This window comes from Trichosurus vulpecula, chromosome 7 (genome assembly GCF_011100635.1).
Source record: "Trichosurus vulpecula isolate mTriVul1 chromosome 7, mTriVul1.pri, whole genome shotgun sequence".
Taxonomy (NCBI): Eukaryota; Metazoa; Chordata; class Mammalia; order Diprotodontia; family Phalangeridae; genus Trichosurus; species Trichosurus vulpecula.
This window is the reverse complement of record NC_050579.1, coordinates 190,756,191-190,783,308: the sequence shown is the minus strand read 5'-3', so window position 1 is coordinate 190,783,308 and position 27,118 is coordinate 190,756,191. Positions and strand designations below refer to the sequence as shown.

Below are 27,118 nucleotides of genomic sequence, written 5' to 3'. Positions count from 1 at the left end.
AAATCACAAAGCCACTTAAGTACCAAAGTACATTAATCAAAAGAATTATAGATGAAGGGATTTTAGTTTTTCATCTCTGAACTTGCCCATCAAAAACCACAGAAAATCAGGCAAATGCTATTAAACACATAATAAATATCTTTAAAAGTGATTTACCTGTCAAAGTCGGAGTTCAGCCGTTCGAAATTCTTAACAACTCTAAAGACCTGCATGTCTTGACTAAGAAAACAAGGTGGCAGTAATCCATGTATATTCAACTGTTGTCTCTCTTCCAAAGTGAAAGCCATCCCCTAAGAATAAATAAATATAACATGAATCCCAGAAAAAGCACAAAGGACATTAAAAACAAAAGAAATAGTGCCTTGATTTTTAACTATGAAAGCCAGAATGCTTTACTTCAAAGAATGTCACATTAAGAGATAATGTATGACTACAAGTGTTCAACAAACTCACTAAGCCACAGCTTCAGGCCATATCTATCTTGTGGAGTTATATAAAGATAAAACATATAAGAAACAGAAATGAAACCGTTTTGAAAAATATGCAGCACTATACAAATATAAGGAGAAATCATTACGTTCCAATGGTACTAAACTGCTTACTGGACACATTAGTACTTTCCCACCTCCCAACCTTGTGTTTTGAAGTTCTACTCATCCTTCAGGTTCCAGTGCAAAATCTTGCATGAAGCTCCCATTGATTCCCACAGATGGAAATAATCTTTTCTTTTCCCAGATAAATGGTACAATGTGCTTTTATCTCACCTTTGCTCTGAGTATACTTTATCTACCATTGGTTACAAAATATTTATTATATAGTATTTTAAATGTATGTGTTACATCCTTGATCTAAAATATAAAATCTATGAAAGGAAAGCTGTGTCTGAATTATCTTTGTTTTCCCCCCAGGGTATAGCACTTTATCCATTGTGACCCTTAGGAAATGATTATTGGGTATGTGAAAGATGTAACATTAGACATAGTCAAGCTACACTGAATATTATATTCTTTCACAGAATTAAGACCAAAATCAGCAAGTAAGGCTAGAAGAATGAACAATTTTTTAAAATCCCACCACAGAAGATAATATAGGGACAGAAATGATCAAGACACAAACCAAGAAAAAAAAATTTTTCCAAAACATCTATAATCAAGGCCTCAAAGCTTTAGTACAAGTTCAACTAGAATTCCTGAAAGAATGAAGAGTTTAAAAAAGAGTTTTAAATTACTTTATAAACTAAATGAGAGTGCTAGAGAAAAGAATTTGAAAGGAATCAAGAGTATTAGAGGAAATAATTGGAAAAAAAAATGAGAGCTAAGGAAAAGACTGGAAAGAAATTTAGTATTTTGGTACAAGACCTAATATTACCCAAGCAACAGACTCCTTGAAAATTAGAATGGACTAAAGAGAAATTGACGACTCCATGATATAAGTAATATTTTTTAAAGCCAAATATTGAAAAAATAGGAGAAAATGGAAAGTGTCTCATAAGAAAAAAAAATAAGTGACATTGAAAACAGGCAAGGAAAAATAAATTAAGAATCATTAGACTACATGAAAACCATTATTCGCCCCGCCCCCCCACACAAAAAGAGCTGAGACACCTTTCATGAAATCATGAAAGAAAATTGTCCAGATTTCTTAGAACCAGAAGAGAACATAAAAGAAAAGAAAAAAGAAAAGAATATACAGGTCTTCTCCTGGAAAACAAAACAAAGCAAAATAATATGATAGTTTTCAGAAAATCACAGCCCAAATCCAGAGCTTCTGAACCAAGGAAAAAACATATATTGCAAGCATCCAGAAAGAAAAAAGTTTGAGTACTGACGAGCCACAATTAGGACCACACAAGATTTGGCATCTAGTGTTCAAAAAGAGAGAAGATCTTGGAATACTATATTCCAAAAGGAAAAAGATATGGCTTACAACCAGGAAGAACGAACCTTGCGAAACTGAGCAAAATACTACAAGAGAAAAATGAGCCTTTACAGAAATAGAGCATTTCAAGTATTCCTATTAAAAAAACCAGAACTGACAAGAAAATATGAAATACAACCACAAGAATCAAGAGAAATATAAAAAGGTAAATAAGAGCAAACAATTATAAGGGACTAAGAAGAACTGTTTACATTTTAATATTAGGAGATGACATGTGTCCCCTCAAACCCTAATATCATCAGGGGTTTTAGAGGGAATCTAATAAGACAGAGACCAAGAGAGTGGTTTTGCTGTTCTGATGGTCTTAAAAAGAAAAAGAGAAGGGAAGGGAAAAGTAATACATTAGGAGTGAGAAAAGCCAAGAAGAAGGGAGAATTATTCACATAATTGGAATGCAAAAATATAAGACTATACAAAAAAAATAGAAAGAAAAGACTGAAGGGGAGGGACACTTGAACTTTACTTTCATTTGAACTGGTCAAACGAAGGTCAAACACACAAAGTCGCATGCCAAAAATACACTTCATTCAACAATAAAATAGAAGGAAAAAGGAAGAGGGGAAAGAAGGAAAAAGAGGAAAGGCAGGTTAAGGTAAGGATTAGTCCTAATCAGAATAAAATCTAACCACAGATGGTGGATCATGAAGAGGTTTAAAAGGAAAGAAAAAATAAGAATTTGTGATTGGAGTCTGGATGATGGAATGAGAAGAAAGGCAGAGTGGCAGAAGTAGATCATATTAAAAATCTAGAGTATGGGTGCTGAGCACACTCCTTCTTGCCCATCACCTTTTTTCTTCATAAAAAAAGGGACAGGAAACAAGGAAGGAAAATCATAAGAATTAGACATATAAAAACACATAATTAATTGTCATAATTATAAATGGGACTGGGAGAAACTCATGCATAAAAAAGAAAAGAATAGCCAAACAGATTATAACACAGAATCCAACAATATGTTGTTTATAAGAAATACAGGTAAAAAATAAAGAGTCACACAAATTAAAAAAAAAAGAGGCTGGAGCACAAATTATTATGCGTCAGGTGAAATTAAAAAAAAAGCAGGGGTAGTAATCATGCTCTCAGACAAGGTGACACCAAATATAGGGTTAATTAAAAGAGGTAAATGGTAAAATTATATTTTACAAAAAGGTACCATAGACAATAACTCAATGACAATACTAAACATAGATTACCAAATGACCTAGCAATGTTATACTTAAGTTAACTAAGTTATAGAAAAATATAAATGGGAGGAAGGTGTAAAAGGGGGAAGGTCACAATGTGTCCCTTTCAGACACTGATAAATCTAACAACATTAAGGACCTGCATAGAATTACAGAAAAGTTAGATATAACATAACAGACTTCTAGCGATTATTAAATAGGAATAGAAAGGAATATGCATGCTCTGCACCGTGCAGAGCACCTTTACAAAAACTAACACAGAATCCTCACAAACAAATGTTGAAAAGCAGAAATTTTAAACCAATCTTTTACAGACCACAATGCAACAAAATTATAATCAACAAACGGCTGCTAAAGAAGCAATTACATATTAACTGGAAACTAAATAACTTCATCCTAAACAATGGATAGATCAAAGAAAAAAATTACAGTAATAATAGGCAATTTCATTAAAAATGACAACAAAATAACAACATGAAAAAAAATCTGAGATGAAGTTAAAGCAGTCGTTAGTGGAAAGTATATATCTCTAAATATTTTCATCAACAAAGGATAGAAAGTACCTGTCAACAAACTGGGGGTGCAAGTAAAAAAATAAAAAATTACAAAAAAATTAAAGTGCTATTAAAAATCAAGAAGACCAAAGAAGAGATTAACAAAATTGGAAGCCAAAAAAAAATAAGTAAAAGTAAAAGGTATTTTTGAAGAAAACAATAAAATAATTAAACAATTAGCTATTTTGATTTTTTAGAAAAAGATAAAGTCAAATTATATGACTATAAGAATAAAAGAAATAAGTAAATTCTAAGATTTTGCCCAATTGTATGCCAATAAAATTGACCAACTAAATGAAATGGATATTTACAAAACACAAAATGCCCTGATAAACATGACAAGACAAAATAAGATCTGAAAATATTCAGGGACCAAATGGATTTGTGCGCAAATTCAAACTTTTAAAGAAAAATTAATTCTAATACTATTTTAAAAATAGGAAAAGAAAGGATCCTACCAAATTCCTTTTATGATACAAATATTGTTTAGATACCTAAATGAGGAAGAGACAAAGCTGAGAAAGAATACCACAAACCAATATCTCTACTGAATACTGATACAAAACTTTTAGATACAATGGTATGAAAGAAACTACGCCAGTATTTCGCAAAGGTTATATACTATGACCAAGTCAGATGTACACTAAGAATACAAGATTAGTTCAATATTAGGAAAACTGTAAACATAATTGACCACATTAATAACAACAACAAAAATATTTAACAATATCAACAGATGAAGAAAAAATTTTTGACAAAAACAAAAGCCAATGTTATATTTAGTGGTGACAAACTAGAGAGGCCTCTCCAATAAGCGCAGGAGATAATAAAGATGTCAATTTTAACCATCACTATTTGATGATACAGTGCTAGAAATGCTAGCTATAATGAGAAGACAAGAAAAAGGAACTGATAGAATAAGCACAGACAAAGAGAAAACAAAATTTATGACTTTTTGCAGATAATATGGTGATTTACTTAAGAAACACTGGAGAATCAACTATAATTTAACTGAAAGAGTAACAATTTCTGCAAAATTGAAGGATAAAAAATCAACCCTCATAAATCACCAGCTTCTGTTGATCGCTAACAAAACCTTGCGGGAATAGATACAGAGAAATTCCATTTAAAATAACTACAGAATTATCAAAATATTAGGGATACAGACCTAGTAGTGATATTATTGGGTCAAAGGATATCACAGTTTTATAGCCCTTTGGGCATAGTTTCAAAGTGCACCAACAATTCGTCTGTGTACCTGTTTTCCCCTTATCCCCTCAAGTCTTTCTCATTTCTAACAGGCATGAGGTGGTACCTCTGAGTGCTCTGAATTTACATTATGCATACTGAATTATGTATAATGATTTAGAGCATTTTTTTCATGTAACTACAGACAGCTTTAATTTCTTCTTCGGAAAACTGCCTGTTCAAATCCTTTGACCATTTAACAACTGGGAAATGGTTTTTAATTTTAATTTTATTTTTTATTATGTATTAATTTATTATCTTTATTATTCTATTATTAATTTATTATTTATCAATTTAATTTTATTAATTTGACTCAGTTCCACACTCGGCATATGTTTGTCAGCACATGTCAGAGAAACTTGATGTAGATCTTTTAAATACTACTTCATTGTCTATGATACTTTTTGACAAAATGTAGTTTCTCCAATTACCTCTTCTAATTAGATCTGTTGTCGGGCTAGAATCCAATTAGCATTCTTCTTTGAGGCTTTGCTTTTAGCTGTTTCAGAGTGTTATTTTATTTTATGTCTTGGTCTTCCCTACCACTCTGGCAGCTTATGATGAAAAATGCTATCTACTTCCAGAGAAAGTATGATAAGAGTCTGAGTGCAGATTGAAGCATACTTTTTTCTTATTATTATTCTTACTTATTCTCATGGGGGAGTTGTCTGTGTTTTCTTTTGCAACATGGCTAATATGGAAATATGTTTTGCATGGCTTCACATGTATAATCTATATCAAATTGCTTGCCTTCTCAAGGAGGAGGGGAGAAGAGAATTTAGAACTCAAAATTTTAAAAATGAATGCTCACTTTTTTTTACATGTAATTGAGAGATATTTAATGAAATAAATAAAAATAGATTGGGGAAAAATGATCTAAATGTAAAGAATCATTTCTTTTTCTAACAGTTTTCTGTGTTTCATATTCCTTAGAATAACCAAGTTTTTCTTGGCTAATCTGAATTTCTTCCTTTCTTGTCCTCAGAAGGAAATTCAATTACATTCAAATAAATGTTTTAGTGGCTCTTGGGTATAAGGCATTGAAGACATACAAAAGTAAACAAAATTTGGTTCCTGACACCAAAAAGTTAAGAATCTACTGTCAGAAATAGAACATATATGCAAATAGGTAAAATACCAAATACAATATAACACGTCATAAGAGGTATAAAGTGGTTAGGAGAATTCAGATAAAAGGAAGGTAACTTTCAGCTGTGGGTTAAGAATTAAAGAAGGCTTAATAGAGAGTTTGGTCTAGCTGACTAGTAAAGGATAGGTAGAATTTCCAATGGCATGGACTGGTTAGGGAAAAAGGTATTCCAAGAATGGACAAGCATGAGAAAAACAGAAAAATAGGGGACTTCTTAGGGATATAGTCAGTGGCCCAAGCTAGCTTGGACAGAACATTGAGTTGGTGAAAGTGTGATCTAATTTTTTACTTTTAGCAAATCTTTTTAAGAATGGTATTAGAATGTCAGAAAATCTAAATTGTGGCTATGATGTTATATTCTTAGACACCCAAAGCAAAAATATAAATTTTAATCAACAACCTAGAATAAACCTGGAGACTATCAGCTGGTGAAACTATTCCCTTTCCATTAATTAAAATAGATATATTAAGACATGAAAAGAGGCTACTAGAGTTCTTATAAAATTAAGACAATTTTAATATATATATAACTGAAGAAATACCACTTGTATCTCAAGTAGGGTTACATAATAGATAGAAAGCCAGCTTCCATCATGGGTTCAAGTCCTGTCTCTGAGACATAATGCCTTTGTGTGACCTTAGAAAAAACAGTTATCTTCTCAGTGCCCCAGTTCACTCTCTATGACTATAAGTTGCATAGCAGATGACAATCTGCATTGGTACAGGGAGTTTCCTCAAAATGGAGTTCATCATACCAATCAAATCACCTTAGATTTTTTTTTTTAAATCAAGAAATCTGCCACAAAATGTTGCTACTGAGAAAATTCTGATTAGCACATTAAATTATTTTTTAAAATAGTGAGGAATTTTCCTTAATCAAAGATAGGGGATTATGGTACATTTTTAGCCTGTTATATTTAGAAACTTGCCAATAATCATTTCTTATCTATTATCATGGAACAGCTCTTTAGCATAGCATATAACTGTCTGGTATGCTTAAGGGAGAAAAAAAATAAAATAGATTTTCCTTCCAAAGGAAATGGAAAATGAATGAAGAAAACTTAAGTTACAGTTAATGTCTCAAATAAATATCAATGTCTATGAACAAATGGTAAACTAGACACTTTATCAAGATATTTCCATTTGCAGACTATAATCCTCAAAATATTAATGGTCTGGGAGTATTGCTTTCTTCTCCAAAGTACTAACATATGTTCTTTCATTTGTATTTCAATAATGACACTTAATATAGCCATTTGTTCTTATAAGTTAGACAACATTTAATATAAAGTTTTTTTAAATCTGAAATAAAATTTTACATCTAACAGATTTTAAATATTTTACTTCATGTAAATGACTGATGATGCCATGTGGAAATCTTTTTATACCCTTTGATGTGTAGTAGCTTAGAAAAATTCCTATAAGCTGCTGACTAAATTTTCCAAGATATAATGGAGTGCCAATTCAACTTTTTTGTTTGGACCTAAAAATTTGTGCAAATTTAAAACAGTATAACTGGGCTTATAGTCTTATATACTATAATTAAAAATCCCACTTAAAAACACATAAAATTTCTGAGAAGCTACAAAAATATAATGATTTAAAACACAAGTCTGAGTTTTAAAAAAGTAAGGATGCTTCCTACAGATGATAATATACCCACAGTATACCTTTGCGTTTTACCTTTCAATTTAGTTGTAGTTAGTAGTCTCTAATTAGTTAGTAGTCTCTAGTATAGCAGAGTAGACAAAAAGCTTTCACTAATATTAAATTTCCAAACCACCTGTGATTCATGCTTATATTCCAGGTAACAAACTGTTTTTTCTTCCTCTTCCTTCAAAATCCTCCTTAAAAACAAAGTATTAAATTAGAGACCACAAAGCAGAAGATATGCTGTTTCACCGCTGAAGGCAGAAAACAGAACGCCCATTCTTCTAGATTGTGATAATTAATCACTATATCCTCTTAGGAAAATGGATAGACTTTCAAGCAGAAGTGAAAATAAAATCCCAGGTGGCAGATGATTGGAACTACCTTTTCACTAAACATCAATCATCAATTATCAAAAGATCACCAAATGTGACCAAGGCAAACTAAGTAATTCTTAATAATTATTTTATATCCTCTGAGACCATTACTGTATAAGAGGAATAAACACATTCCTACATTCTGCACTCCTTCCTTTAAATGCCTTGAAGAAAACTGCAGCAATTTACGAGCATTTTGACAGAAATGTTGAACAGAAATGATTCAACATAAAATGGCACATACATTAAAAAGTCAATACTGGTAAAGTGATCAGAACTAGGAGCACAGTTCACATAAAGAAAAAACAATTTTGAAAGACTTTAGAACTCTGATCAATGCAATGAAAAACTAGGATTCCAAATGACTGAAGATGAAGCATGCTACCCACCTCTTGGCAGAGAAGTGATGATGGATTTAAAGAATAAGACACCCTTTTTTTTTGGAGGGGGAAAGGCAGGGCAATTGGGGTTAAGTGACTTGCCCAAGGTCACACCGCTAGCAAGTCAGTCAAGTGTCTGAGTCTGGATTTGAACTCAGGTCCTCCTGACTACAGGGCTGGTGCTCTACTCACTGCGCCACCTAGCCACCCCAAGACATTTTTTAATATGGCCAATGTAGAAATTTGTTTTCCTGCATCCTGCACTGGTGATGTGAAGGCTTTTTAATTGTTCAGTGGAAAGGGTTGGGGGGCAGTGAGAGGGAGAGCTATTATTACAAATATTTATAAAAATAAATAAATGAATAATTTTTTTACAAAGAAACTTTCGTGTTTCACAGAGTCTTGAGTACATAGGCGTTCCCTCTATCTGCCCTATGAGACAGTACATTCTGCTCTAAGAATTCCTGTTATGGACTATGCTTTCCATCAGTTTTGTCATATGCTATAACTCAATACATCACTTACAGCTATTTATGTTTATGGCCCAAAAGACATCTAGCAGACTATGCAGTATAAGAGACAGTATCCCAGAATCACATAGAAGGAATTTTAAGTATTCAACCAATCATAAGCATTGATGAAATGCTTACTGTTCTAGGCACAATGCTGGGATCAGGGGATACAAATATATAAGTTAAAATAAATAATCACTGCCTCAAGAGGCTTACATTATACTAGGAGTACAAAATAAATATATAGTGATTTGTAAAGGGAACAAAAATAAATATAGTGATTTGTGAAGAGGAGATTTCATTAAAAACTGAGAGAAAGGTGTCCTGAAGGAAGCACCATTTGAGCCAAGTTTTAAAGGAAGCCGAGGCTCAAGGGGCAGGTCAGCACTCCAGACAGGGGAAACATATAGGCAGGACATGGGAAGCCATGTATGGTGCAACAAGTGGGCCAGTTTAAAAGGAGAACAGACTCAGGGCTAAGACTAGAGCACTGTTCAGATTGTAAAAATAGGATGGAGCAAGACTGAAGGCTTTAAATACCAAAAAGAGAATTTTTTGTCATAATAGGAATATTTTGTCATAAAAGCAAAGGGAAACCATTGAAGTGATGAGGTGAGACCTGCACTTCAGAAATCTCAATTTGGCAGTTGTGTGAAGGATGGATTGAAGCGAGGAAAGACTGAGTTCAAGAAAATCAAATAGGAGGCAATCGTAACAGTCTAGTTAAGAGGAAATAAAGGCCTGGACTAGGGTGTCAACGGTGCCATAAGTTGAGAGAAGGGGGAAGTATGATGTTGCAGAAATAAAATCAGCAAGACTTGGCAACTGATTGAGTTCAAGGTGAATAAGAGCAAAAAATTAAAAAGAGGATGACATGTAGGCTGAAAAGCTGGGTGACTAGGAGAATGGAGGTGCTTTTGACAGACAAAGGGAACATAAGGAGGAAAAGATTTATAGGAAATGGGACAATTCTATTCCAGACATGTGAAGTTTGAGATGCCTATGAAACAAAAAATTTCAGCTGGAGATATCTAAGAGGCAGCCAGAGATTTGGGACTAGAACGCAAGAGACAGAAAAAGGCTGAATATGTAGATTTGGTTGTCATCTGCATAGAGATGACAACAGAATGCATGGAAGTTAATGATACCACCTAGAGAGTGTTATGAAGAGAAAGAACTGGAGAATGTAAGATAAAGTCCTGGGATACACCTACACATAAGGTACAACACATGGAAGATCACTCTGCAAAATGAGACTAAGAAAGGCTGGCTAGATAGGAAGAAAGAGAACCATGACAGAATAGTGAAAACAGTGAAAACCCAGAAAGGAAAAAGGATCCAGAAGGAAGGATGAGGAAACCAAGGTCAGCGAGGGAAAACTACTTGCCCATGATTATACCAAGAATAGTATAGTGAGGACTTTTGACTCCAAGTACAGTACTTTTTCCATTACATCTACTTTCCACATTGCTGCAGTTCTTACAGTATGAATCTATTTTTTTAAACTCTATAAACACAGAAATCCCCAAGGGGAGCTGAAAAGTCCAATTACAACTAGTTTGAAGATATTCTTCACATGCCATACATATCCTCTTTAGTTTTGCCAAGAATTTTCATTTATTAATATATGAATTTCACTTCATGGGCTTTGTTGTTCTTGTTTAAGATTCTTAATGAAGTTACTACAGTATATGTGGCCACAATAAATCAAACATTAAGGTATTCAGTCATGCATTTTCAAAAGGGGAAATTATTCTTCAAACTTTTTTTATTAATTTGTTGGAGAAATATCTTATTGCTCTGTGGAATGCATATGGAATTTCTAACAAAATCATTCTTCCCTCATTCTGAAGCTCCTTTGTTTTCGGAGAAAAAAAATTAAGGGTTCATATTGCTGCTATATTCTGGATTTATGCCGGAGAGAGGACTCAGGTACAAGTAAGTTATCATCTTCCAGTTACCCATTATGAGAGATGCAAATTTTCAATCTACACCAAAAATCATAGATTCCATTACAAATCTTTTAAATTTCACTAAAAAGCAATAATACATTTTTGTTTCCCAAAGCAAGTAACCACTCTTCCATGTAAGTGAAAATGCACTATTCTACCCAGACGTTGTGTAGGTATAGAAATAAATTCTTTTATTTGATTAAAATATTACCGAAGAGAGTTTAAATTTGTTACGTCTCTGTCATATGACAAAAGGTATGGAAACTAAAATATGTTCAACATAAGAAAAAAAGATCTAGAAGATTCTCCTCTTTCCTATCCTATCCCCACCCCGAAGAAATTTCAGATAAATATCTTCATTGACCTTTAGTTGAAGGTATTGATCTATTAAAATATAAATAGGGCAGAAAGACTGTAAGGATTCTGGGAGACCTGTGGAGGTGCTGATGGGGCAGAAAACTCGGTAAATAGGTGAAGAGCATGAAAACTGTGGAAAACTGACTTCTTAACAACTCTGTCCAGAGTGGGTCCTGACTAATCTATCATCCTCAAAAAATAAAGAAGGAAAAGGAGGTAAAGGGAGAGGAGCTGGAAGAGTATTCAAGAAGCCTGGAAAGGATGTAAATTTTCTCATTTAGAAAAGGTACACTAATTTTCTTAAAAATCCTGCATATTTTCATAATACTTTCAATCCTAGAAAAAGCAGAAAAATCTGACCTATTGCTTATTTTCTACTTCATACAGTCTTATTACTTTATAGTCACACAATTTTTTATTATGTTTTTAGAGAAAACTTTCCTCTGGAAAAAGAAGTGATTCTAATTCACATAAATATTTCTAAAATACTGCATGAAATATTCTTACCTTGCTGCCTCAGTGCATAAATTTCGCACAAGAGTTTATGTAGCCCTTTAAGATTACTTTCCTGATAATAACCCTGTGACCTAGATTGGGCAACTAGAATTATCCCCACTTTAAAGAGAAATCAAGTGAAACTCAGGGGCATTAAATGACTTTACTAAAGTCATACTATGGCAGAACAAAATTTAAGGTCAAGTCTTTTAATTCCCAAATCCAGTATTATTTAGATTCCCTACTCCCGTCCCCCAAGCCAGTTTCTTAAGAAAAGCAGAAAAAGGAAAATATCTCATAATTCTGAATCTTAAAAAAATGGCAACAATAAAAGACTCTGTACAAATATACAGTAATAATCATTTCCTTAAGCTTACACTCAATTCAATTTACATTTGCTGAATTCTCACAGAATGCATGCATAAATGTATCACTTTAACAATTCTAGGAGGGTATATGTTTAGGAAATTAGATGTGGCAAAAAGGATTGTTTTGTAAACTAGAATCAACTTTAGTGGCCTAATTGTCTACACTGAATTACTGAATCAACTACAGACAAACCTCTAAAATCTTGGCTACTTGTGAAAAAAAAAAAAAGGCATGGCATAACAATACCTCAGCACTAAGTCATTCTGAAAAAAAACTAACCAAAACCACCAGATAAAAAGTTGTTTGTTACTGGTGGATGTCAGATTTCTGATGGAGGCATGCTGCTATTGGTTCGTGGGGGAAAGAGAGATGGGTTCACAGGTAGACCTGGTGAAGAAACAGTGATCTAAGAGGGCCACTACAGATAAAGAGTGTGAATAGAAAAGGTCTTGTATAGGGAGGTGGACCAAGGGGGAGCCTTGTGACACTAAAGATAAAAAATCAGGAGAAAGTAGATCCAACTGAAAGTTGCTCCAAACAAAGACTTGGATAATGAAGGAGGAATTCTCTATCTACCAAGAGGTAAAGGATGTGGTCGACCTAAAGAATCTAGAGATGGACCTGTCTAGAAAGGCTGTGTGAGTTAACAGAGAGCTAGCATCAGTGTCTGGAAGACCAAGGTTCAAATCTCTCCTCTGACACACACTGCGTATCTGACTTTGGACAGGTCCTTTAACTTCTCAGTGTCCCAGGCAATTCCCTAAGACTAAGTTACAAAGTATGGGAAAAAAAAATGATGTTTATAATTTCTAAAAATGCAATGAAATTAAGATGATTAATTAAAATGAGAGACTTGGACAAGATGGCTCCTGAGGTCCTTTCTAGATCTAGACCTACGATTCTGTGATCTGAATATGTTCTGGAAGCAAGAGTTTGGGAAGGAGATTGATAAAGTGGGCAAAGGACAGCAACTAGGATGGTGAATAGCTTTATATGAAGACTGATTAAAGGAACTAGGGATGTTTAGCATGGAGAACAGAAAACTCAGGAAGGACATGTTAGTGGTGCTCAGATGTTTGAAGGGCTTTATGGGAAAGAGGGATTGGATATGTTCTGTTTTGCCACAGAATCAGTAACAAAGAGTAGATACTCAAGAAGCCAGCTTAAGCTTGATATCTGATCCTCACAACAACCCTAGGAAGTAGGTGCTATTATTATCCCAATTTTACAGATGAAGAAACTGAAGCAAACAGAGGTTAAGTGACTTGCCCAAGGTCATACACTTACTAAGTGTCTGACGCTGGATCTGAACTCAGCTTTTCCCAACTCTAATAATGGAGATAGCACCTACTCGCGCCTGTTTATCCTATGAGACTCCCTAGCAACACAACATAAATCTTTCAACAGGGGCCATATTACATGCCAGAGGATTTCTTCAGGATCCCTTAATATTTCAAGTAAACCAAAGAATGTTAAAGAGATAATACACTGATATCCTGGGCAAGGTTCTGGTTTCCTATCTAGTACAACAGGTCACTGGGAGCCTAAGGGTTATCACAGTCCTTTTACTAAAAACATTCCAATGCCTTCAGGTAAAAGCAGTTCCCAAGGTGGTTAGAAGCAGTTCAGAAAGATAAAAGATTACAACTGATGCCAAGGAATTTCCTTGCAATCCAGAAACTCTTCATCAAAGTCCTAAAAACCCCTTTTGTACTTTTTTTGCCCAAAGGGCCTACAGCAAGGTCCCAAATCAATTGAACTCAGGGGTAAAATTAACTCAAACAGGCCCAGGTTAGCACCAACCACAACATCCTTGCTAATGTTGTGGCAGGGGAGGAAAGAATGTTAATTTACACCTCCCCAATCCCATCAGTATCCCACCTCGTAACGCCACTCCCACAGATCCCTGTCCAGCATATAGCAGGTATCCTAGGTCATAATCTTCAGCTTATTAATGCTTATCCACATAGCTTTCCAACAAAGCTGGGGAGGCAGCATTAATACAGCAAAAAAGGGCTTACACTGCTGGCCCACCCTGCTGGCTAGGCCCTCCAGTTGCTTCCAGCTAGCCCAGAGATCTAGGGCCTGCCCACATGCCCAGCGCCAGCTTTGGGAATGAGCCTATAGACATACCCCTTTGCTGCTTCTGGAACTTGCCTGTAACTGGCTGGGGTTCACATTACCAATTTCTGGCTGGCTAAGGCTGACAAACTAGGTAGTGCCACTGTCCTTTGCACTATCTCATAGCAGCTGGTTTTAGAGCTGATACCTGCATGCTAGCTAATGTGTCAAAGCCAAGGTTACCATCTCAATGCTACTGGTCCTTTCCTACCAGAGCACCTGTTTTCCCACCATCCTGATGCTGCCAACAGCACTTTCACTGCTAGTAGAACTATTAGATAACAGATCAGGACACTTCTGTTTCCCCCATCTTCTTACTGAAGCTGGGGTTGTCCAAATGCCACTCACTGGCTGGGCCGCTGAGGACAAATAGACCACTACTACCACAGCTACTAAAATTCTTTCAAAAATATGTCATTGCACTAGACCCCATCTTCATTTCACACTGTCATGATACATATCTATACTAAAATGTGTCATAAATACATTCTAGGCTAGTGTTGTAGAAGTATGGGGGGAGGAGTGGGGGGGTGGTTAATTCATACCTCCTTAGCTCTATCAGTATCCTAGCTCACAAGAACCAAACATCTGATGACAACTTCTGCACTAATTCTGCATAAATCCTCATTTGTATAATGTGATATAAGCTGCTCACATCTACCATGCACCTGTCTATTGCCCTTTGGGTAATCCTCAACTTCACATCTTCAGGAATTTTGATGTTTCACGGTGTGCTATACAAAGTATGTGTTGACTTAATTTAAAGGTTATTTTTGAGTTCTTTGTAGAATCTCTACATCTAAATACTCTGCAATAGTTGTTGAAAAATAAGGGGCAAAGACTTCTCGTGCCAAGAGGGGAGTGAGGAAGGAATTTCTCTAAGCCCTCCTAAATTCCCCTCTAAACAACCTTACAAAAATGCCTTGGAACAAATTTTGGAGCAATGAAGCAGCTTACCAGGGGCAGAGCCAAGATGGCGGCTTGAAAATAGGGACTCACTTAAGGTCTCCCCTGAACCCCTCCAAACACCTGCAAAAAATGACTCTGAACAAATTAGAGAGTTATAGAACCCACGCAGAGGGAAACAAGTCTCCAGCCCAAGATGGCCTGGATGGTCACTGGGGAAGATCTATCACACCGTGCTGGGAGTGGAGCGCAGCCCAGGGTGGGCCGTACCAGGACAGACCAGTCCAGCAGTAGATCAAGTGAAGCAGGCCTCAGGGTACTGAATTGGTGGCAGTTGTGGCAGTTACCAGACTTCTCAATCCACAAATAGCAAACACAATGGAGCAGGTCAGTGGGAAAACTACTGGATCTGGGTGAGAGAAGTACCGGCCCCAGCCTCAGCCCCAGGGGTGGTGGAGGTAGCGCGGCAGCAGCAGCAGGAAGCTCCAGGTGCTGCTTCCAGAGCTCCAGCTTCCAGAGCCCCTGGCCCACACAGTGGGAGGAATCAGGCGGTGGATCAGAGCGGGACTGCAGGGAGCCCTTTGCTGGCTCAGAGGCAGGGTTTTCTTGCTTTGCCCTGCTTGGATCTGGGTCACAGTCCTGGTTGGTGGATCTTGGGGGAGGAGGAGTGCTGATGTGGCAGAGCTTGTGGTGACTGTGGAGAGGGAGTCCTCCTGGTGGTTACATGGCAGAAAGGAGTGCTTGCACTCACAGACCAGAGCATAGGCCAGGAGAGGACCATCACTTGGGACAAAGCACTCTCCACTCTGTAGACAGTCATACCCTGACCAAAAGCTCAAAAGTCAAGTAATTGGCTGGGCAAATGAGAAAGCAGCATAAAAGGACTAAGACTACAGAATCTTTTTTTTTAGTGACAAAGATCAAAATATACAGCCAGAAGAAGTCAACAAAGTCAAAGATCCTACATCAAAAGCCTCCAAGAAAAATATGAATTGGTCTCAGGCCATGGAAGAGCATAAAAAGGATTTGGAAAATCAAGTAAAATAGACTAATCCAAATGTCAAAAGAGCTCCAAAAAGCCAATGAGGAGAAGAATGCCTTAAAAGGCAGAATTAACCAAATGAAAAAAGAGGTCCAAAAGACCACTGAAGAAAATACTGCCTTAAAAATTAGAATGGAGCAAGTGGAAGCCAGTGACTTACGAGAAATTTGTTTGGAAAATAAAGCTTAAGAATTCAAAGTCATCATGGCAAGTCAGAGAATAATTCCAAAGATTACTTACATTTTACAAAATTACTAGACTGTAATTAATTTTGCTAAACTCCATGATTCCTTGTTAAGTAAAATTAGATTGTCAGTTGATAATTCAGTACCTTAAGAGTGACCTTTAATATTCCCTAACCAAAGTTAATGAAAAAAGAGTAAGATGAGCAATAATTCCTAAATTGCTAAACTCAAGAAAATAAAATACTTTGGAGAACTACAAGGAAAATGAAACCACCTAAATTCCATGAATACTCTTACTCCCAGATCTAAAAATAATCATAAGTCTTCTACCACATTTAAAAAAAAATATTCTCAGTAACACCATTTATAAAAAATTAAAATTGTTGAACTTTGAACATTTAAACTAAAACTTTATATAAGACAATATCAAAATTAAAAACTACTTAGGTTCTGACTGCCAAAGAATACTAAATTGAGCTTTATTTTAAATTTAAATTTCAGTTGCCAATCTAAGTTAGAAAATTCAAGTGAACTAAGATGTAGCTTACAAAATAACATCTATGAAAAATTATTTTTATCTTATTTAATCTTAGTTCACAGTACTCTTCTTGATATACTCAAGGATCCAGACAAACTGTAATAACAACTATTTCCCTAATTCAACATTCCATTTTTTATCTCTGTGAATTTGCAAAAGCTGCCATCCATGTTTGGAATGCACTCCCTCTTCATCTCTACCTCTCAAAATCCTTACCTTCCTACTAAGGTTAGTTAAGGTACTACCTTATCATTTGAAGTTTTCCCTGAGGCCTATGCCCTCTTGCTTGTTAAAACTCTCTTTTCTTTCCAAAATACCTTGTATTTAATTATCTCTGTACCTACTGTATTATCGCAATATACCCCAAGCAAAACTTAAGCTCCTTGAGAGTTCAAATTATTTTTTTATCTTTGTATACCAGGTGCTTTGTGTAGAAACTTACACACACAAAAATATGATGGAACTATTATTTTTCTCATAGAATTACAGATTTTTAGAGTTGTAAGGGACCTCAGCAGATGTCTAGTCCAAACCATATCTGACAAAGAATCCCCACTAAAACACGATTCTATGATCCCCAACAAGCAGTCATCCAGCCTCTATGAAGACATCAAAGGAGGAAAAAAGACTACTACTTCCTAAAGTAGCTGACTGACTTTTGGACAACTCTGTTAGAAAGTTTTGGCCTCTGGTGCTTTTACTCTTTGTTGCTGATCTGTGGTTAAACAGAACAATTTTAAGCCCTCTTCACGCAGCCCTTCAAACACCTGAACACTATTATCATGTCTTTCCTGAATTTTCTCTTCTCCATCCTAGTTCCTTCAATCAATCCTTATATAACATAAGGCCATTCACAATCCTGGGTTGCCCTCCTTTGTGTGCTCTCCAACTTATCAATGTCTTTCCCAAACTACTGCCCCCAGAACACACTCAGGTCACAGAATCATAGGTCCAGAGCTAAAAAGGCCCTCAAAAGCCAATCAGCAAATACTTAATAAGCATTTATTATGTGTCAGACCAGTGTTAGGATATAAGGATACAAATATAAGTGAATTTTTTTAAAAATGAAAATGATATAATATGGTAGAAATGTACTTGAAAATAGCAACTATGGTTTATTTCCCTACCCTGCTCCCTGAAAACCCACATCCTCCTCCACATCCTCACAATTTTTTTTTAATGAATTGAGAAAATTGTTCCAACCTTCAAGATACAGAATAAGTAAGATTTTTGTTAGCTGTGAGTAGGCTTTTTCTGAACAGATTTAATCACCTTATAAATGTCTGGGGGAAAGTATAGGTTCCTAAATGTTAGCATAACATGAAATATCATTTCTTCTTCAGTTTGTATGATCTGATAACTGGACACACCCTACAAATTTGGTATATTAGGCAGTCCTTCAGTTTTTAAGGGTCAACATTTATAGGAGGAAAGAAAATCACATAAGTTCTTTACTGTAGTCTAAAAGGGGTATTCAAAATTCCTTTAAATTTGGCTAACCCAAAGGTTAATTTAGCAAGAAAGATACTAAAATATGTACTGTTTAAATAGAGAATATAATTTTTAAAAATGTTATAATGTCTTTTGGAAGAAAAAGAAAACAGTTTTACAGGCCTCCTGCTTTGGTACTATTGAGAAAAATGTTTTGGCTTTTCCAGCACAATCCTGATCAAGTCTTTTGTACTATCCCCATAAATTTTCAAAATGTCTTAAAAATTTTGGCAAACTGAGACTGAATCAGGCCAATAAGTACTACACAAAAGCACAAACAGAGCCTTAGACATACCTAATCTTATCCTCTCATTGTATAAATGAGGAAATGAATGAAATAAATTATCTACAGAGTTAAAAAGTATGAATTAGATTTTGAACCCAGGTCTGACTCCTAAACCAGTTTCCCAAATAAAGTATTATCCCCTTTTGTGAACTAGTTCATCATTGTAGTGTTCCTTCTGACCAGTGGTTTAAAAATGTTTTGAGGGGATAGAGACAGGTACATAAGTATGTATATTATATATTACATGTAGACAAAGGAACAAAGAATTGAGAGCCATAAAAATCAGATCACGTTTCAATTTTAACCATTATTCTTTAGTATATAGATTTTCCATTTTGCAAATACATTTTTTTCTAAAGCAGCATAAAAATGTTTGGTATTGGTGAAGGACAGATGTAGAGATTTTCTCACTATGGATGGGGGATCTTTTTAAATATAAAGAATCTAAAATTGTTTACATGTAATTTCATTTTCAAAGCCACTTTCACCTCAAAATCTGCACTCTATTATTCATATAATATTCTTAGGATCATGGAGAAAAAAAGAAATATTTCCTGTTAAGCATAACCAAACAGCAAATAATAATAATAATGATAACAATAACAAATTTTCAGCTATACATACTAATAGACTTGTTGCATACATTAGAAGTGATACAGTATAATGAAAAGATAACTAGACTTAGAATCTGTAGATTTTTAATTCGAACCTCTATCATTTAATAGGCATGTGACCTTGAACAAGTCACTTCTCTGAGTCTCAATTCCTGCATCTATAAAATAGAGATAACTGGAGAATGTAAACTACAAGCTCCTCAGGGGCAAGGGCTATTTCTTTTTTGCTTTTGTATTCCCAGTATTTAGAGTACCTAACATAGAGTGGATGCTGAATAAAACTTTGTTGAACTGAATAATACTAGTGCTAGATGTTGGGAGGATCAAATAAGCAAAGGCTTTTGTAAATGTAAAATGCTATGCAAATGCAATATTACACGTTCATATAAACATGTCTTGTTGTTATTGATTATCCTTAAAGACCTACATCATGGCATAGGGGTGGTCCTGGGGTCTTAAAGGCTATGCTAACAGAACACATGCTCGGTAAGTCCTGCTTTGCTGGACAAGCTCCTGGTATGAGCCTAGTAACGATCTGTATGTCTATCGTCCAAGGAATGGCCTAGCTAGATCCAGAGAGGGGTGGTGAATTCTTCAGACACAGAAACTCTTAAAGATGTAATAAGTCATAACAGATTATAAGGTCTTGATGGACAGCATTTCCACATGGCAAAAGTCACAAATCCTTGAAGTGTCTCAGTATTATGTATCCGGAAGAACATTATCAAGCATCCAGTCTAACCATCTAATTTTAAGAATGACAAAACTGAGCCCTAGAGAGGAAAAGTAGCTTGATTAAATTCACCCAGCAAGTCAGCAGCACTAAGGACGAGATGACATTATTCTTTAGGCAAAGCGTCACAGCGGATAGAGGGCTGGGCCTAGAGTGAGCAACACTTGATTTCAAATCCATCCTCACACACTTACTAGCTGTGTGACCTATGGCGAGTGACTGTCTGCTCCAGTTTTCTCAACTGTAAAATCAGTTTCATAACAGCCCCTACTTCCTTCACAGGACTCGTGTTAGATAACTGGCGCGCTCTGCAAACCTTAAAGCACTAAATGCATACTAGTTATTATTGTACCGATTATTATTTTTCTTTGGACTAAAACAAAACATCGTAATTTACACATACATTTACATATCTTCTTTTAATTTAAATTTTAAAGACAGAACTACAGACACATAGCTTGGTGATATGCGTTCCACTTTTGGATACCTCCAAATGTTCTAAAATTTTCCTTCTATCAAACCACTTCTAATTCTGCCCTCTTTCACAGTTTAGCTTCTTAAGTGGTTGAAGACAAGTATTTTTCCATCCTCCACCCCAAATCTCCACTTCTCCAGACTAAAACATTACCACTTCCTTTAAACAGTCTTCAAATGACATGGTTTCAACAAGAAAAAATATTTTAAATTTTTTTTCTAATTCTTTAAGGACGGAATCCAATGGTGAGGATCAATAAGACACACAATGGATTTTTCCATCAGAGAATATTAACCAGACACTGTCAAGCAAATGATAACAGAATGTTAAAGGTACTTAAGTTAGAAATGAAAACTGAGTTAGGAGAAATAAAACTGAGAAGAAGAGGTAACTAAGTTAAACATACACTTCTTAAGAGAATAAGAAATGAGAAAAACACAAAAAGAGTCAAAGGAGTTGAGCCTTTTAAAGAACAAGAGAAAAGGAACAAAAATCAACAATAAATTTCCAAGTGTAACAGCAATGAAACAAAGCCACAACTGAACAGTTATAAATAAGGAACTCAAGCAAAATGCAGCTTGAAAAGAGACTGATCACTAAGATGGGGAGTGGGAGGGGTGAGGGGGAGGAACGGAGAAAACAGAAATCAGAAAATTCATTGTAATCGTTTGTAAATGAATACAAAATAAAGAATAAAATGGAGGTGAGGGGAAGGAGACTTAATATTTAGCAAGTCTGTGCTGTTAGAATAGCATTTCAAAACACACCTTCCTTTCATCATACTTCATAATTATGCATGCTACTTCCAAAATGTTTACAACTCTTGGCAATCTAAGCTGCAAAAAGAGTGAGATCTACATTTGAAAAGCAGTCTCCAGAATTCACTTTTATATGATTTCATTTACAAAATTATTATATATTTTGCCACTGGATTTGCTAGTAAAATAAGTTTTAGAAAAGAAGTAAACTGAACATACATAATAAATCCAGCAGCAGAAGTTGGGATACCTCTTTGGTGAGACTCAAACTTGAAGACACTCCTAAAAAAGTGGTTAAAAATAATTTACTGAAAGGCATAAGCATTTCTATTACTACCTTTCAGATAATTAATGTTTGTAGTAATTTTAAAAAGCACATAATTCTAAAGCAGATATTTTGAAGCTAGGGTAAATTCTCAAAACTAATTTCTGCCAAAAACTGAATTCTTCAAGCTCCTTGTTAATCCTTTAGACACTAAAAATAAGCCCCTGTAAATGTTAGGCTCTTTGAAATTAGTCTTTTCCCAAAACAAAAATTTACAAATTAAAATTCATTCAATGTTTATTAAGGACCTTCTGCGTGCCAGGCACTGTGCTAAGCTTAAATACTTCCAGAATCTTGTTATTACATTTAGGTATTTAAATTTAAATTACATTTTGTGCTATATTCATTGTTCAGATTTCGAAGCCGTAGACTGTAATGTTTGAAGTGATGGGACCTACATTCTATCATCTTTTATGGTAATTTAAATATCCTAATTCATAATACTACTGTGTAAGATTATACATACTATCTAAAATTATTAAAATATTATTAAGAATAGCATCCAAAGTATAGGATCCTAACAAACTGGGCAAATTCAGTTCTACCTTCTTCTCTCAATATTTCCAAGTACTGATGTAGGCAAAATTTCCACACAGTAGCCAAAGTGATTTTTACAAAGTGTAGCCCCAAACATGAAATCTCCCTGCTCAACAAACCCTGGTAACCCTCTATTGTTTCCAGGATAAAATATAAAATCTTCTACTTGGCATGAGGACTCTTTACGATCTGGTCACATGCTATCCTTCTTCAGGAGGGCATTAAGATCTAATCTAACGGGTCTGTTCCTGCTCTTTGTGTTACCCAGAAAATGTCGATTCCCCCTATTGTCAGTATAGGCGATATGGAAATTGATGTCTCTTTGACCAAGATTTAGGTGACCTAAGTCATGTACCCCAAGACCCTTATTTTAATATAGTTCACCTCCCAGTGTGATTGGCACCCCTTGGGAACACCTGCTCTTCGAAGGGCATATAACTCTGTACTCCCAACCCCCAAACTGGGCCAGTTCTGGACTGTAACTCCCATGCAATGCATGCTTGTCGCCAGCTTGAGAGAAATTAAAAACATGGACACAACCTAATTTCTCTCAACCTTGAAGAGTTTGTTCTAAGAAAGAGACAAAATTAGGTTGTGTTCACTCAGAGATGTTGACAGTATGTATGTACACAGCATACACATACACATACACGCAGGATAAATAGGAAATAACAAAGGAAGGCACTAGAATTAAAAGTAGTTGGGAAAGGCTTCATGTAAGAGATGGGACCTCTGCCTCAGCCTCCCTGGCTTCCCTCAAGACTTAGTCCAAATCCTAAATTCTGCAGAAGGCTTTTCCTGACCGGATGCTAAACCTAGATGCTCTCTTCACCTTTCCCTTTGAGATTACCATCCATCTACTCAATATATATCTGGTATGTACCTAACTGTTTGTATGTTGTCTTTCCCACTAAAATGAGGAACGGGAGGAAAATTACATCTTTATTTTCACTCACTCTTAACTGAAATTTATCATTTCCTTCAATTATTTAAAAGCATTATCCTGAGAAGAGGTCCTGAGGCTTGGCTTGGCTGTGCAGACAGCCCATACTAATAAAAGGATAGTCAAAGTGGAGCTATCCAGCAGATCATTCTGCCTAGATAGAGTCTAGGAAAAAGATAGGGGGTGCAGATGGACATTTGGGAATCACCTTCATAAAGGAGATAGTTAAAGCCAGTGGGGTTTTCTTCCCCCAACTGGTTCCACATACTTGCAAAAAATGGGTGCCAACAAACATCTCAAAAGTTGTACAGTTGCTCATACAATGTATGTCTGGATAAAACCAAGCATGAAAAAGGCGGTTGGGGGTGGGTGATGGGGAGAAAAACTATTTATAACAAGAACAAATACACAATCTAATTGCACTGACCCTTCTAAAAAATTACCCTAGTAGGCCCTTTCCCATGCTTCATTCCTTTCATTAGGGATCAGGAACAAATAAGAATTAAGTTCAGATACACCGAAATGACAATAAGCCATGCACTGTACATTTCAAATTCAGCTCCGGTTTTGCATTTTATCCAGGGCTGCACTGTCAACCATCATGAGCCATAAAATAATACAGTCAACACTTATTAACCATCTACCTCAAGTCAGGCAGGCTACATGCTAAGCAATGGGGATTAAAAAAAAAGAGACAAAAGATGGTCACTGCCCTCAGGGAGTTTACAATCTAATGCATCTAACAAATCAAACAGATCAACCAAATAAACAATCAACTAGTACCTAAGGGTCAGTGGTGCCAGGCAAAGGGCTGCCACTGGGGCACAAAGACAAAAGTGAAACAGTCCCTGACCTCAAAGATTTTTCTGTTCTTTCAGGACACATAACATGGACGCGGACACGTACCAGTATACACAGAATAAATACAAAGTAAATACAAGGCAACTTTGGGAGGAAGGGACCTAGCAGCAGGAGGAATAAGGAAATGCTTCATGTAGCACACAGAGCTTGAGCTAAATACTTCAAAACTACCTGTAGATTTTTTTTTATAAATATAGGTAAATGATCTTATAGGGGAAAAAACGCTGGAAATCATGGAGATTAATAAAATCACTTTGAGAGCATGGTAGGGGAGAAGAAAGAACCTCAGTTTTCTCAGCTACAAAATGAAATTAGGTTGGGTTATCTTTAATATCCATTACAGCTCTAAAACTTCTACTATTCTATGACAATACAGACAAATTTTAAGGGGAAACTGGAGGAAAACATACTAGAACTTGACCAACAACTAATAAAAAAAAAAAGAAATAAGTGGGGCCCTTTTTAACACTTCTCTCTAATCAGTATTTTCTATAAACGATTTGCTATTAAAAATTAACAGGTAGAAAAATACTAAAAAGCAATTTAGGTTTAAAAGTAATTTAAAACTATCATAAACCAAAAAAAAATTCTAACTTTACATCATTTTACCTAAGAAAGAGGGAATCCGAGAGAAGAGATTTGGAGGCTTGAAGAAAAAGGAAGCTTGATAAAGGTGTTTCAGGGAACATGTGAACACCTAGAAGCATCATTTACTATCAGGTAAAAACTACTGAAGGATTTAGAATCAGCCTGAACTACTTCTATGGGATGGCTGGCCCTTGATATCCTGACGTACTTTCCCAGTTGTACCTAAACTACATAGATTTCTAAGTATCATGTTGGTGGAACAGTGATGCTAGTTAGTAAAAATTCTAGCTGAGGCACGATTAATCAATGTTGCTCCAGTTGGTCTTACATTGCTTTTTCCTTCAACTTGCATATAAATCTATAGGGCAAATGCACCCTCAGGGGAGATGGGTAGTTCCCCTCTTCCCCTTAAGCAGCACAAGAGCCCTGAATTCAAATCCAACCTTTATCACTACCTATGAGATCTGGAACAAGTTAATTTCTCCGGGCCTCAGTTTCCTTTTCTGTAAAATGAGGAAGTTGGAAAAAATGTCCTCTTTCTCCCAGCCCTAAATCTATCATCCTATCAATCGAACAGACACTTTTGTTTCTATCCTTCAGGGATCCAGCTCCCTCATCACACTGATAAAGCAACAGAATTGATTCATGAATTAAAATTTGATGAGACCATGTCTCATGTGGCGAAAAAAACAACCTCTCATCATTAAAACCTGTTTGTCAGGTGTTAGGTTACTCTCAACCCACAGGACAGTAAAGGTTTACATCATGGAATATTAGTAAAGACAATTTCTAGGGCTTTAAAAAATTTTAAATACACTAGATAACACGATTCTTTCTGTTGTACATACTAGAACTTGACCAACAACTGATAAAAAAAGAGAAAAATAAGTGGGGTCCATTTTAACACTTCTCTTTAATCAGTATTTTCTATAAATGACTTGCTATTAGAAATTAGCAGGCAGAAAAATACTAAAAAGTAATTTACTCTAGGTTTAAAACCAATTTAAAGCTATCATCCACCAAAAAAAATTCTAATTTTCAGATTTGTCTTGGCTTCAAAGACAATAGAACACAACCATCTTGCTGAGTACAGCATAGTTTCCTGCCCCCATATGATGCAAAAACACCATAAAATCCAAACACAGGAAAACGAAAGTGGTAGCAGAGTATATTACATTTATTTTATATCATGTTTGATCTCTCTTAAATTCTGGACACATAAACAGGCACTTGCCTAATTCAGAAAGTCTAGCCAACAAAATAAACTGGGCATCACAAATGTCCTTTTTGGTTTTAAATACTTGTGAAAATGTTTTAATGACAACCAATTATAATCAAAGTCTTTTAACTACAGAGCAGAAACAACACAGCCTGTGGCACTGCCAATAAGCCTGCTCTTGTCAAAACTTCAGTGCCTCACTGCTGACCTGAAGGGGCTTCTCCTTGGGACGAATATGCTTCACCTGTCATTCAATCCTTTGGTTCTTGTACAGGTGCTAAGATGAATATGGCATTTTTGCTTTGATATAGTTTTCTCTGAAAACTAAATCAACTACCTCTAATTAATATTCTTCATCAAGATCACTTAATTTTAGACCTAAGAAGGAGTATGAGTCCTTCACTAAGTCTACTCAGAGTTATAATGCAATGCTGGGAGTTTCAAATAAAAAATGAAATAAAATCACATACTCATCTGAACACAATACTTATAAATGTTAAACTTATTATATGGAATAAAAATATGAATTAGCATGGGAATTGCAACTAATGAAATACTCTTTCAAAGAAGTCAACAAATGTTTCTGGAGCATCCTCTCTTATCCAGTATTATGCTATATACCTAGCACAGTGCCTTAATACAGTAGATGCTCAACAAACACTTAATATGTTGAATGAATGACTGAGATAGAAATAAAGTCTGAGATAGTCCCCTAACTTGAAGAACCAAATATTTTTGTATCTGACTACAGTACAAAATATAACCTTTAAGGAAAAATTTGAGATGAAGTAGAAGGCAAAAAAGAAAAAAAAAACTTCAAAGTTGAATTGTCAAAATTTTCTATGAAAGGAAGGAGTCATTTAAATGAAAGGGGTCATTTAAATCTCATTAGACAGAAAAATGGTTTATGGATGCTTTTTTTTACATCAATTATTTCCCTAACACTCACAAAACCCACACCCTTCTAACAAGGAAAAAGACCTACAAATCAGCAGAAACTGATAGCTTTTGTACACTCTGCAGTGCAACATCACTTTGTTGTTTTATCTGTTCTCCAAGACTTCAGGGTTAATCACTGCAATTAATCTGATATCAATACATCAAAATTTTCGTTACAATACTTTTTGTGACAAGAAAGAAACTGGAAACAAAGGACACGTAGTGGACACACTGATTAGAGAATGGCTAAACAAAATGTGGTGCACTAGTGCAATGGAATATAACTGCTATAAGAAATGATAAACACAGAGGAACTGATACTGATTGGAGTAGGCAGAGTCAAGAAAACTGTATATGCAATGACTATAACAGTGTAAATAGGAAGAACCAC

General features: G+C 35.4%; 1 protein-coding gene across 1 annotated transcript in view; it reads right to left on the bottom strand.

Moving 5' to 3' along the window:
• The window catches only part of ME1 (malic enzyme 1), a 290,382-nt gene that overhangs the window by 239,328 nt on the left and 23,936 nt on the right, over positions 1-27,118 (bottom strand). Inside the window, exon 2 of the mRNA XM_036766983.1 lies at positions 157-290. Coding sequence (XP_036622878.1) covers positions 157-290 — 134 coding nt within the window. The remainder of the gene's footprint in view (positions 1-156; positions 291-27,118) is intronic.